This window comes from Gavialis gangeticus, unplaced genomic scaffold (assembly GCF_001723915.1).
Source record: "Gavialis gangeticus isolate Ggan-Ray unplaced genomic scaffold, GavGan_comp1, whole genome shotgun sequence".
Lineage (NCBI taxonomy): Eukaryota > Metazoa > Chordata > Crocodylia > Gavialidae > Gavialis > Gavialis gangeticus.
Genome location: NW_017728994.1, coordinates 39148900 through 39161581, shown reverse-complemented (window position 1 = coordinate 39161581; position 12682 = coordinate 39148900). Strand labels below are relative to the sequence as shown.

General features: G+C 45.3%; 1 protein-coding gene across 1 annotated transcript in view; it reads left to right on the top strand.

The window, feature by feature from the left end:
• The window catches only part of PLCE1 (phospholipase C epsilon 1), a 386628-nt gene that overhangs the window by 317744 nt on the left and 56202 nt on the right, over positions 1 to 12682 (top strand). The window contains exons 11-15 of the mRNA XM_019502605.1: positions 5590 to 5712; positions 5817 to 5953; positions 6890 to 7128; positions 10583 to 10644; positions 10740 to 10905. Of these exons, the coding sequence (XP_019358150.1) occupies positions 5590 to 5712; positions 5817 to 5953; positions 6890 to 7128; positions 10583 to 10644; positions 10740 to 10905 (727 nt within the window). The remainder of the gene's footprint in view (positions 1 to 5589; positions 5713 to 5816; positions 5954 to 6889; positions 7129 to 10582; positions 10645 to 10739; positions 10906 to 12682) is intronic.

The following is a 12682-nucleotide window of genomic DNA, read 5'->3' as shown; positions in this document are numbered from 1 at the left end:
GGGAAGGGGCATGGGGGGCAGATCAAGGCCCCTATGGTGAAGGAGACAGTGGGGCAGGTGCTGCCTAGTCAGGGTGGGGCAGGGCATGGGATGGAGATGCAGGCAGCTTGTCCAGGGGGCCTACGGGGGGCGGATACCCGCCACTGCATGAACCTCAGAAGAGGCATAGGGGGCATGTGCCCCCCCAGATTTGTGCTTGAGGCAGGCTCCCCGCTGCAGGCTTGGAACTAGGGGCTATGCTAGATTCTTCCCAGTGCAGGGGCTGGGCCGGGGCTGCTCTTGGGGTGGGAAGAGTAGTGGTGCTGGGAGGGGTGGCAATGGGGTGGGCTACAGTCACCCCAAAATTTGCTACAGCCACCCCTCCCAGTGCCACCGCCACTTGCCCCAAATGCAGCCCTGGCCCAGCTCATGACCCCAAGTCCACAGCGAGCAGCCTGCCCTCACCCCATGCACCAATCCAGGGGGGCACATGCCCCCCATGCCTCCCTGGGGGTGCATGCAGTAGCTGCCCCCCCCACCCTTGGATGAGCTGCCCATACCTCTGTTTCTCACCCCGCCCTGCCTCCATATCCTGTCCCTGTCCCATTCCCTCCCTCATCATGGTGGCCTCAATCTGCCCCATGCTCCTTCTCCCCCACAGACTTACTAGCTGGACGCTGCTCTCCAAGCTGCTGGTCTGCATATTGGCAGTCGGATCATTATCGGCCAATGTGGCTGGTTAATAATTGGCTATCAGTATCGGCTGATCCAAAGATCTTTATCGCACCCCTGCTAACCTATATAGTTATACTCCTTTGTGCCTGTTTCCTGGACTCCCTGTTTATTTTATGTTAGGCAGTTGTTTAGACACATAGCAGGAAGAGCATACACCAACTTAAGACACTTCCTCAGCCTGAAGAAGGGTATTTATACCCAAAAGTTCATCTAGTCCAACTCCCTGCTCAAAGCAGGACCAGTTCCAACTATATCATTCCAGCCAAGGCTTTGTCTAGCCAGGTCTTAAAAACCTCCAAGGATGGAGAGTCCACAACCTCTTTGGGTTACCTGTTCTAGTGCTTTACTACCCTCCTAGTGAGAAAGTTCTTCCTTATATATAACCTAAACTTCTGTTGCTGAAACTTGAGATCATTGCTCGTTGTTCTGTTTTCTGCCACCACTGAGAACAGTCTAGCTCCATCCTCTTTGAAACCACCCTTCAGGTAATTGAAGGATATAGGCAAGGGACATAAATGGAAGCCTACACATAGGCTTCTACAACTGTATTTGAATCAGCCCTAAATCCTTTACTGGTTCTGAATATCTATGTGTATAGATGGTTATATCTCACTTGCTAAGGATACATGTAGTACATCACCATACAATATGGCTACGGGGCATAGGTTGTAGCTGTGTTGGTTTAAGGACATAGACAGACAAGGTTTCATAGTTGGTAAGGTCAGAAGGGGCCTAAGCAGATCATCAAGTCAAACCCCCTGCCATGGGCAGAAAAGAATGCTGGGGTCAAATGACCCCTGCTAGGTGATTATCTAGCCTCCTTTTGAAGACCCCCAGGGTAGGAGCAAGCACCACTTCCCTTGGAAGTTGGTTCCAGATCCTAGATGCCCTGACTGTGAAGTAGTGCTTCCTGATGTCTAGCCTGAACCTACTCTCAGTCAACTTGTTGCCGTTATTCCTAACCTAAAGGTTCTTTGGGTAAATCTGATATAATTTATTAGATCAACTCAAATATTTGGAAAAATTCTTCTTAGCAAGCTTTTGGGTTTAAATACCCATCTTCAGGCTGAGGGAGCATCTGCAGTTGGTGTGCACTCTTCCTGGATGGAAAGATAGAAATAACCTCACACAGTGAGGGAGGGAATGGGAGAGGGACAGGGTTCCACACACCATCTGCAGATGCTTCCTCAGCCTGACAAATGGTATTTAATAGGGCTGCGCAAAACAGCACCGTTTCATTTCGACTTCCATTTTGCCATTTCAAAGGAACATTGTTTTGTTTTGCTGTTCTGAAGCACTGTTCCATTTTCTTTCATCGGAACAGTGTTGCTATTTTGACATGGTTTCAATGTGTTTTGCCATTTTGCCCATAGGCTATAATGAGGAATCACAAAAATGCCTATATCTTTGTCATTTCTTGCCCAATTTGGATAAAAATTGCAGAGATTGTAGACCCTTCTAAGGGCAGGGTGTCTGCCAAGGATCAAGGCAATAGGTGCAGGGGGGTTCTGGGAAACAGTACCTCAAACTGTTCAAAGCAAAACTCATATCACTTGTCAGCAGTGGCAGCCTGCTGTCATCCTGCACACAGATCCATGGGGCCACACCCCCTGGGAGGGCTACAGGGCTGTGCCAGACTCTTCCCAGGGGGCACAGGCCCCTGCATCTGTGTGTGGAATGACAGCAGGCTGCCACTGCTGGCTGGAGCCAGCACCTGAGTTTGCCTGGCACAGCCTGCACCAAGCTCCCAGTTCAATTCCTCAGGTCTCTGATCACTTCCTCCAGCTCTCTGATCATTTCCCCAACTCTTCCCATGCACTGCCCGGGAACAGCTGTGGAAATGATGAGAGAGCTGGTGCAAGCAATCGGAGAGCTAGGGAATCAAACCGGGAGCTAGATGTCAATATCATTGCAGTCCTTACCCCCCTCTTCTTCCTAACTTAGCTTCTGTTGCTGCAAGCAAGTCGAAACTTTTGAAATGTTTTGAGTTCCCTCGTTTTGTTTCAAAGCTTTTTGTTTCGCTTTGATTTCACTGTTTCAAGCTCAAAACGTGTTGAAACAGCTTCGAAACGAAACACCCATCGAGATTTTGCACAGCCCTAGTATTTAAACCTGAAAGCTTGCTAGGAATAATTTTTCCAACTATTTGAGTTGATCTAATAAAAGATATCACATTTACCCAAGAACCTTGTCTACAATATGGCTAGGAATTGCAAAATTACAGTGGGTGCGTCTACACCTGTATCATAGCTGCAGCATCATAGTTTGTGCCTGCTGACACTGCATTACTATAGCACATTGCTATAGTGACATTGCATTTCATGTAGGCATGCCCAGTAAGTTGTAACTTACTTGTAGGTACAAGATTGTATCCAGTATCCTTTTGATTTTTTTTCCCTTTCCTATCTAAGTTCCTTTGGAATCCAGAAGCTTAGTCCCCTAAGAGGACCAATTTGATACATGTATTCAGAAAACACTTACAACAGACTGATCGGATAAGGCCTCTTAGAAAAAAGCAGTGACAACTACTTTCTTTTTAAAGGAAAGAAAGAAAGAAAAAGCAGGGAATGATATTGGGTTTCAGTGCCCACAGCCAGAAATGTGGTAGTCAAGTTTCTCTAAAAACATTGGATATAGAGGTCTTAAGAATGACCATGAGGGGTGCTCCTGCACAGCTCCACTGATGAGTTTCCAGGTTCTGTGTATACCAGCAGGTGCAGATCAGTTAGGCAAGCTCAAGAGAAGGGGTCCTCCATAGAGCCAGGGAAATAGTGAAAATATACCCTAACTCTCCAAATATATTCAATAGGGAGCCTACCTCAAGGCATTAAATTGTAGTAGGTGGCAGATCACCTATGAGGAAATTAAAGTCTCCCTTGGGGAGCTAGTCCCTAATAAAATGTTCTTAAGCAGTTCCCAATTACCATTCACATTTTTTGGTTACATTCTGTCCTCCAGCCTAACTGTTTTCAGCTCTGTGAAAATGGTCGTCTTGAAACACCAAGTGCATGCATGCACATGTGAATACATGAGCGTGTACATGCATATATGTGTGTGTTATTGGTTTGGACATAATTGGCTGCACATAACAATGTAGTAAAGTTATGATGGTTGCACCTAAGTGGACAGTAAATTTTAGTTCAGTTATCAATTCTTCAGTCACCTATCAGGAAGATTTCTCAGCTTAAGAAGCAGAAGGAGCATAGTTACAGAGGCCATATTACTTTGAGGGGAAGAATAGTCCAAATGCTGCTTCTCCACCATGAGAATCTAAACCAGACCTGACCTAGCCCGCCCTGCGCCTGCTCTGCACCACCCACCTATGGAACATTGTGTCACCCCCTGGGCACACAGTACGGCTTGGGCGGCTCTGCAGCTGGACTGCCTTTCTCGGCAGCCCAGGTGGCTATGGCTCCTTCCAGCTGCTGCCATGGCTGCTGGTCCCTGCTCTGCAGTTCTGGTAGGGACCCACACTGCACAGCCATGACCCTACATGACCCACATCTGCTCTGGGTTCACCTACCCAGTCTCAGCAGCAGCAGTGTGGGACAAAAGCTGTTGCTCAGTGCAGGGGAAAAGTGGTCCCGCCCCATCGCTGCTGCCAGCCAATCCTGCTGCAGCTGCCCAGAGCCCATGCCAGGCTGCCCTGTGTCTTTGCCGCCATTACCACCACCTCTGGGCTGCCCTGCAGGGCAGCAGATGCAGGGCAGCCCAGCGTGGGCTCTAGGTGGCGGTAGCAGGAACAGCTGGCAGCAGTGAGGGGGAGGGGTCGCTTTTTCCCTGTGCTGAGCAACAGCTTCTGTCCTGTGCCACCACTGCTGAGCCTGGGCAGGTGAGCCCAGAGCAGGTGCAGAGCACACAGGGCCGGGGCTGTGCAGCATGCGTCCCCAGTGGTTCTGTGGGACTGGGGCCAGCGGTAGCTGGAAGGAGCCACTGCTACCTGGGCTTCCTAGAAAGGCAGTCCAGCTGTGAAGCCACCCCAGCCCCCCGCGTGCCCAGGGGGCAGCAGGACACACCACGGCTGGACAGTGCCTGGGCCAGACAGGACCAAGGGACCCACCACAGGCTGGACAAAGACCTGCTGCAGGCCAGATGCAGCCCCTGGGCCATATTTTTCCCATCCCTAGTCTCAGCCCAAAGGGAAAATGTGGTTTGCCTTCTCTGCCCTGTGGTTGATATTCCTGACTTCTTGAGAAGTGCCTGCTTCTTTTGCTAGAAAATCATGCTCTGTTTGCCCTATTCCATGTTACTTACATGCAAAGGGGCTAGGGCACCTATAAGGGTGATCACTAGAATTTGCAGACAAGGGGCCTATCCTTGCCTCATCAGTGCTCCTAGCTGTTACATGAGAAACCCAGATATATAAGTGAAAGATTTATTGCTCTTACATAACCCAATTAAAATCCTTGATTTATTTCATTAGTTCTACATTTCAAGACAGTCTACACACGCACAACATAATTCCCATTTTAATTTTTTTGCTGGTAAAACAGTAAAAGCAAACCTCAGGACCTATTTTTCAGGCTCTGTACTACAGATATATTGAGATTATTTTGTTAAAAGAAAAAATGCAGAACTCCTTTTGGTTTATACATAAATTAGGTCCTTCCATGACTGGAGAAGTTTTAAATAGAATTTCTGTTTTATTTGTTCTGCAAAAGTTTAAAGTGGTCTTGAAGGAAGTGACCACCTAATCTGAAATACAGAATCAGAATACCGACTATGATTGTAGCCAATAAAAGGTGTTACTTTTCTTTACTCTTTTCAAATACTGATAATAAATATTAAAGAAAACTGAGAATTTACTTCAGTGCAGTGCTGCCTAACCTTTCAACTAGTGGATATGAAGTGTAATAAAACTACATTTTGTTTTAGCACATGGAGCAGCAGTAGCTGGCATGGCCGAGTTAAAGGAGGATTGAAGGGGTTTCAGAACTTCATGGTTTCTGACAGTAACATGAGTTTTGTTGAATTTGTAGAACTCTTCAAATCTTTCAGGTAAAATCTATTTTAACTGTATTTTTATTAATCTCATTTACCATTTCAAAGATGATAAAAATTTATAAAAGACATATAAAATGAACTTTCTTCCTGTATTGTAGTGTTCGGAGTCGCAAGGATCTTAAAGACCTTTTTGATGTCTATGCGGTACCCTGCAATCGCTTGGGCTCTGATTCTACTCCACTTTATACCAATCTGAAGATTGATGAAAACACCAGTGGACTCCAGCCTGATTTAGGTTTGTTAAGAAAATACCACTTAGAAAGAATTGACCTAGTTTGAATGTTGGGCTTAAAGAACAGTGCATTACAACCTTAACTAAAAGGTGGCTACCACATCCCCACAATAACAGTTCAGCCATTCCATCTATGCAAACTTAGCTCAACTAATTTAAGAAGCTTAATAAATGTAAGGGGTTTTATCAGAAGCAAATCAGGAATAGTGTGTGGAATCACTTTCATTGGAAATTTCCAAGAAGAATGTGAATAGGCATCTGGCTGGGATGGTTTAGGAACAATCAATTACAAGAACTCACACTAAATGACTCTTGGGCCAGGAACAGACATTACACTTGTATTGCTATAAGTGGTCAGAAGCAGGTGTATTTGAAGTAACAGAACAGAAGTTTGGTGCACAAAACTGGTTTATACACATAACAGAATAGAAATTCAGCATGTCTAAACTGTCTTAAAAATAGTGGAACCCAATCTAAGATATGCCGCCTTCCCCCCTTACCCCCCCAAAAGATCATGTGTGTTCTGTTTGCTACCAATCTAAACTATACCGCTTATAGAAAACTGCATAACTTAGATCAATTCTGTCTTAGGCTTTTTGAATGTCTGTACCTAGCCTGGAGGTCTTTTCTAATGCTGATTTCACATGAGATTTACGAAAACTGCATTTTCCCTGTCTTTTTGAAATTGTCATCTAAATTTCAAATTTAAAAATTAATTTAAAAATGGGAGGAACTACATGTGAGGGATATATATCTGTGTGTATAAGTATTTTAGGATTTGGTCCATAGCTATTGAGAATTAGGACTTACTGTCACAGTGAATAATATTTTACTCCTTTGAGTAATAGAATAATAATTTATAATTTCAGGTCTAACTTAATATTTCTAAGCACTGAAATTCAACTCATTGAATATTTGTATTTCTATTTTATCTCTTAGATTTATTGACCAGGAATGTTTCAGACCTTGGTTTGTTCATTAAGAGCAGACAGCAACTCTCAGATAACCAGAGACAAATATCTGATGCTATTGCGGCTGCTAGTATTGTAACGAATGGTACAGGAGTAGAAAGCACATCATTAGGAATATTTGGAGTAGGCATTCAGCAGCTTAATGACTTCTTAGTAAACTGCCAAGGAGAACACTGCACCTATGATGAAATCCTCAGTATTATCCAGGTCTGTAAAACAAACATCTTGCAGTTTGTCTAATAATTTTATTAGGGATTTTCTTTCTTCTATGTCTTCCTCTGCAGGTGTTTGTTCTCTGTCTCCAAATCACCACCTGCATAGATATCGGACTACCTCCTTGGAAGACTTCAGTTTGTTTAAAACTGGGTGCATCTACACATGCATTTACTTCAGCTTAAATTTACTGTGCAGTAAGCTACTGCACAATAAGGGGGTTTGGGTAGGTGTCCACACATGTAGAGATTAGGGAGCAGATTTGCTCCCAGTTCCTGCAGCGCACCCCTGGGGCTACTCGGGGGAGCTCCAGGCTCCCCCTGGTTGCTAGCCCAGAGGCTGTCAGGGAGCACCGGGACAGGAGACAACTGTCTCCTGGTCCCGGGAGGGCTGCCTGCTTCTGGGGTGGGAACAATGTCCCCCTGCATTCGCAGCAGGGAGCTCCTGGCACTGGCTCCCTGATCAGGGGCATGGGGCTTGAAAAGAGCTGCAGGGGTGGGGCAGGTCCCAGCCCTCTGCCTCGATCATCCAGTTGGCAGCTAGCAGCTAGTTTGCTGCTAGCTGCCCCACCAGCAGATGGTGGATCTGCCCCACCCCTGCAGCTCTTTCTAAGATCTGTGACCCGATTACCTGGTCAGGGCATGGGCCTGGGACCTGACCCTGACTGTGACAGTTCTCAGCATTGGTGACATGTAGGGGTAGGGGGGTGCATGTGGGTGCATGTGTATCCCCTGAGATTGGCAGTGCACTCCCTGCAAAAAGCACCACTGACACTGCTGATGGCTCCTATGGGCAGTTGCTGCTTTCCAACCCCCTCCCCCCTTTGCCACTGACACTGCCAGCGGTATCTGCAGGCAGTCCCCAATCACTGCTGGCCACCACCAGTCTGTGGGTGGTCACCAACCACCAATCAGTGCTTCCCATCCCTTCCCCCCCCAGCCGCCAACACCACTGTCGCTGCCTGCAGGAGCTCCCCATTCACTGCTGCCACGCCACCACCACCGCCACCACCACTTGTGGGCAGTCACTGTACCCCTCCCTCCCCCGAGCCTCTGGGGGCATCCATTGTTCATTGTTCTCAGCCAGCCCTGGGCTGTGTGGGGGAAGTCTGCATATGTAGCCCAGAGTTGGCTGGGGATTGCCCAAAACAGGACAGTCCCCTGCCACTTCCAAGCTGCACATGCTTCTCTATGCAGCCTGGGGCTGGCTGGGAACTGTCCTGTTCAGAGGCAGGTCCCAGCCAGCTCCAGGCTGGGTGGGGAACTATCCCCATGCAGGGAGCTCCCAGCCCCTGTTCCATGATCGCAGTTGTGATTTCAGAGTATGGGCTGGGGAGCTTATTCCCTGGCCAGCTCCATGGGCACAGAGCTGGAGGGGGGAACAGGCTGGGAGCTTGTTCTCCATCCAGCTTTGTGCTCATGGAGCTGGGTGGGGAACAAGCTCTCCAGCTTATTCACCCCCAGCTCCAGGCTTGCAGAACTGGGCAGGGAACAAGCTCTGCAGCTGACCTTGGGGCTTAGGCTGAGAGATAAGGGTCTCCCTGCCCCCCACTCCCTGATCATGATGGTGGGGTGGGGGCTGGGAGATAAGGATCTCCCAGACCTCATTCCATGATTGCAATCTGGGAGTAGCAGCTTGTAACTCCATGCTGCTGGGGCAGAGGGACATAGTCCTTGCCCAGGCTCCTGTGGCAGAGCCAGTGCCAGCAGCAGGCAGCTCCCAGGGGCAGGGAGCTATCTCCCACCCCCCCCCACGGACAGCTGACTCAGAGAAAATTTGGTTCCTGGCCAGGCATCTACACAATCACTATGGCACAGTTACTAATGCCAAGTAAATTTGCTACTTGAATTTGCAGTTAGCAAATTTACTTGGGATTAGGGAGATTTACTATGAAGTAAACATGTGCACATGTAGACCCACATGTTTACTTCACAGTAAACTGCCAATTCACCATTAAGTATCTTGTGTAGACCCATCTACTCTTATGTAAGGACAAGCGTCCCAAATAGTTCTGTTCCAAGACAGCAAATGCTTTTCTTTCACTAATGTTCTTTATTTCCATTAGATATGATGAAGAGATGTGAATATCGTATTGTGTTCACTGTGTGTTATAAAAATAAGGCTGGGTATCATATTGTAAATTCTTAATCTCTTTATGTTTGTCTAATGTAATGCAAAATTATACTGTATTGAATTTAACAAAACTATCAAAATATTTTGAACAGTTTGCATGCCAGTGGGTGCGTCTACACATGCATTAATACACCTTTGCTACCATGCCTTAAGTTTAGTACCTCTAACAAAAGGTACTACTTAAATCCACGGTACCTGGCACTACTGCGCAGTAGCAAAGGTGCACGGTCTTTTGGTAATGCTTAATGTGCAGTAGACTAATTCTACTGCACATTAGTGCATTAGCATGGTTTTTGCCATGATGAGCTAATGTGCAGTAGAATTAGGCTACTGTGGATTAAGCATCTCATGTTGATGCACCCAGTGTGTACAGTACAAACTCACAGCAGAGTTCAAAAGTCAGAAAGCAGAGAGGAGTCTCAGAGTGACACTTCAGAATTTTATGATACAAATCAATCTGTCACTGAACACCGGTGGATGCAAATAGTAATTTTCCTTTATCATGATAGGGATTCAGTATTATTTAAGGACAAGAGGCAAGAAAAGGGTGCCTGATTTTAGATCCATATTCTGCTTTGTAAGCTCTGTTGCATTACTAATTTTGTATTTTAAAAACTTTCAAAACTTTTGCAACATCAGTCATCAACATCAATTATCAATATAGTGAAGAGACCTGAGTAACCAAAACATATAAATAGGGACCTATTCAAATTACGGTTTTGTGATTTTTGCAGAAACTGCGAAAAACAGTGGTTTCTGCAAACACTGCGAAAAAGCGCAGCTTCTGCAATTTTCATAGAATTGCCAGGGGGAAAAAACTTGCTAAAAACAAAATGGTGGTTCCCTAGCAGGAACCGTTAGCAACTGCAGCCCAGCCTCACAGCCCATAGCGGGGAGGAGCCACCTGCACAAAGGCGAGCTGCCAAGATGGTGGCTAGTCCATCTACTGCTGATTGGCTGAGAGAGCTGCCTTTTGTGCAGATCTGCCCCTCTCTACCAATCAGCAATAAGGGGCAGAGCCACACGAAGGGCAGCCCTCTCAACCAATTGGTGGTGAGGCCAGGGCCACATGAAAGGCACCCCTCTTGGCCAGTCAGTGTAGGGATGGGCTCGCTTCAGAAAGATCTTGAAAATGGCACTGGGTGCTGTAAGTGGCTCACAATATTTCCTTTGCCTCAGTGCGCTTTAAATAGATCTGTACACATAAATGCAGTTTTCATATACCAACCCATTGGTTTGATGTACAAATGGTAAATTGTAAAAGTGTCAGAAAGCATGATTAAAATAAATATCATTCTGTTACTACTTCTTACAGAAGTTTGAACCCAGTGTCAGTATGTGCCAGCAGGGACTGCTTTCATTTGAAGGATTTGCAAGGTATTAAACATATTATATCTTACTATACAAGTAATGTTGTTTACATGTCTTTTGTGCTAAATACTCATCACAACATAACATTTTTTCTTTTCTAGATTTTTGATGGATAAAGACAACTTTGCCTCCAAAAATGATGAATCACAAGAGAATGTTGAAGAATTACAGTTTCCACTGTCATATTATTACATTGAGTCTTCACACAATACTTACCTCACAGGCCATCAGCTTAAAGGAGAATCCTCAGTAGAGCTTTACAGCCAGGTATACAGAATTAGATCGTTGCTTAGTTTTCAGCACGAACTCATTTTACTAGCAAGTCACAGAAACATGACCTTTTTGCTTTGAAATCTGAAATGTTCTAAACCCCTGCTTATAAAATGTTGGAAAACATGTGTGGGAAAGCTGCTTGTATGCACAGTTGTGCTCAAATGCTTTTTTCTAAAACAAAAAATGGGTTTAGTTTAAGATTCATAGCTTTTAGACACGAGTCAGTCTGACCTAACCTACTAAAATTAGACTTTCCCACAGGAAAGATGGATCTAAAATGTTAGTTCATTTAAATGTCAAAAACACTATTCAGATGCTGTACATTGTAGTGAAAAGACAAATTTCTAATAATATTAGATTTTCTGATAATATTACTTCTAGGAATATATTATGGTTCTGGCCATGGGACTCTGGTGATGAACAGGAAAAAAGGATTTTTCTCTAGAGGGTTTTGGGTCTATATTTTTTTATGTTTAACAAATACCACAAACATCAAACTTTCTGTGAATAGAATTTTCATCACTCAGTTTATTAAGGATAAATTCATCCACGTGTGAAAAGCTTGTTTAGAGTTCTCTGTGCCTCTTCTGTGCTATATGTTTGGAGGAAAGGGTTGGGGGATGTGAACCTATGCATAAGAAAGCCATGGACTTGGATTGTATTGGAGCCTATGGAGGAGGTTTCTGTGACAGCCCCACGTAACGGCATACAAGTAGGGTTGGGTGTAGGCAGGTATCCATTATCTTTAACACTTGCAATTGCTACGGTGTATAACGGTGGTGTTGAACCTACTGCATGTGGGCCAGAACCAGTGACTGGATCTGGCATGCTGCATAGTGGATCACTGGCAGCAGCTTGGCCAGACATGTTCTGTTGCTTACCACTAATCCCCTCCATAGCTCTCTCCCTCTTTCTCTCCCCACTTCCCTTTCCTCCCTCTGACATTGGCAGCTATCTCCCTCTGCCTTCCTTCCTACTCACCTCTCCTACTGGAGGGGAGAGATGGGCTACAGTGCAGCTAAGTCCCGGGCACGCAGCCCACTGCTCTTAAAGGTTGAGATCCACTGGTCTGTGTTCTTTTCCTGGGGAAGATTTAGATTGTGTTTCAGCCCAGTGCCTAAATATACTTACTTAGGAGAATTGTGTTTCACTTCATCATTTATGGTTTTTCCAGAAGTTACACTGATTCAAGAGAGCTCTGTTTGGAACACAAGGTTACAACGACAAAAAAGCTAATAGCACTTACATTAATAGATGATTTAAATAATGATAGAAATAGCAAGAATGAACAGTCTGAAAAAAAAGTTCAGGCTAAAACCTGCTTCAGAAGTGATTTTGTAAGGCGTCTTGTGAAAAATTATGGGCTGGAAGTCAGGCTAGGGTACCCAAGGAAGCTTGTTCCTTTCCCAGCCCAAACATCCTCATATGATCTTCAGCAAGTATTATTTTGCTGTTGCCAGGTCACCTTTTCTCAAAACAAACAAACAAAAGCCCACAGAAGTCTTGGCCAGAAAGCTTGTATGGAGTGGCCATCCCCTGGTCTAGATAAGATTGCTGAGTAGTTTACACACTTGCTCTGACAGGTCCCTGTAAAAAACACTTAATACAACCAAATTTCCAGTTTCCTTGGCCCCCACAGCAATACTGTGAACTTAAAAGTTTCTCTCTATTTATCTTGGGAACATTTTGTTTTCTTCCCCCAATTTGTTCTTCATTTTCCCTTTCTCTCCAAATTTGTTGATTGCAGCTGCTAGGACAGGAGCTTCTGTTG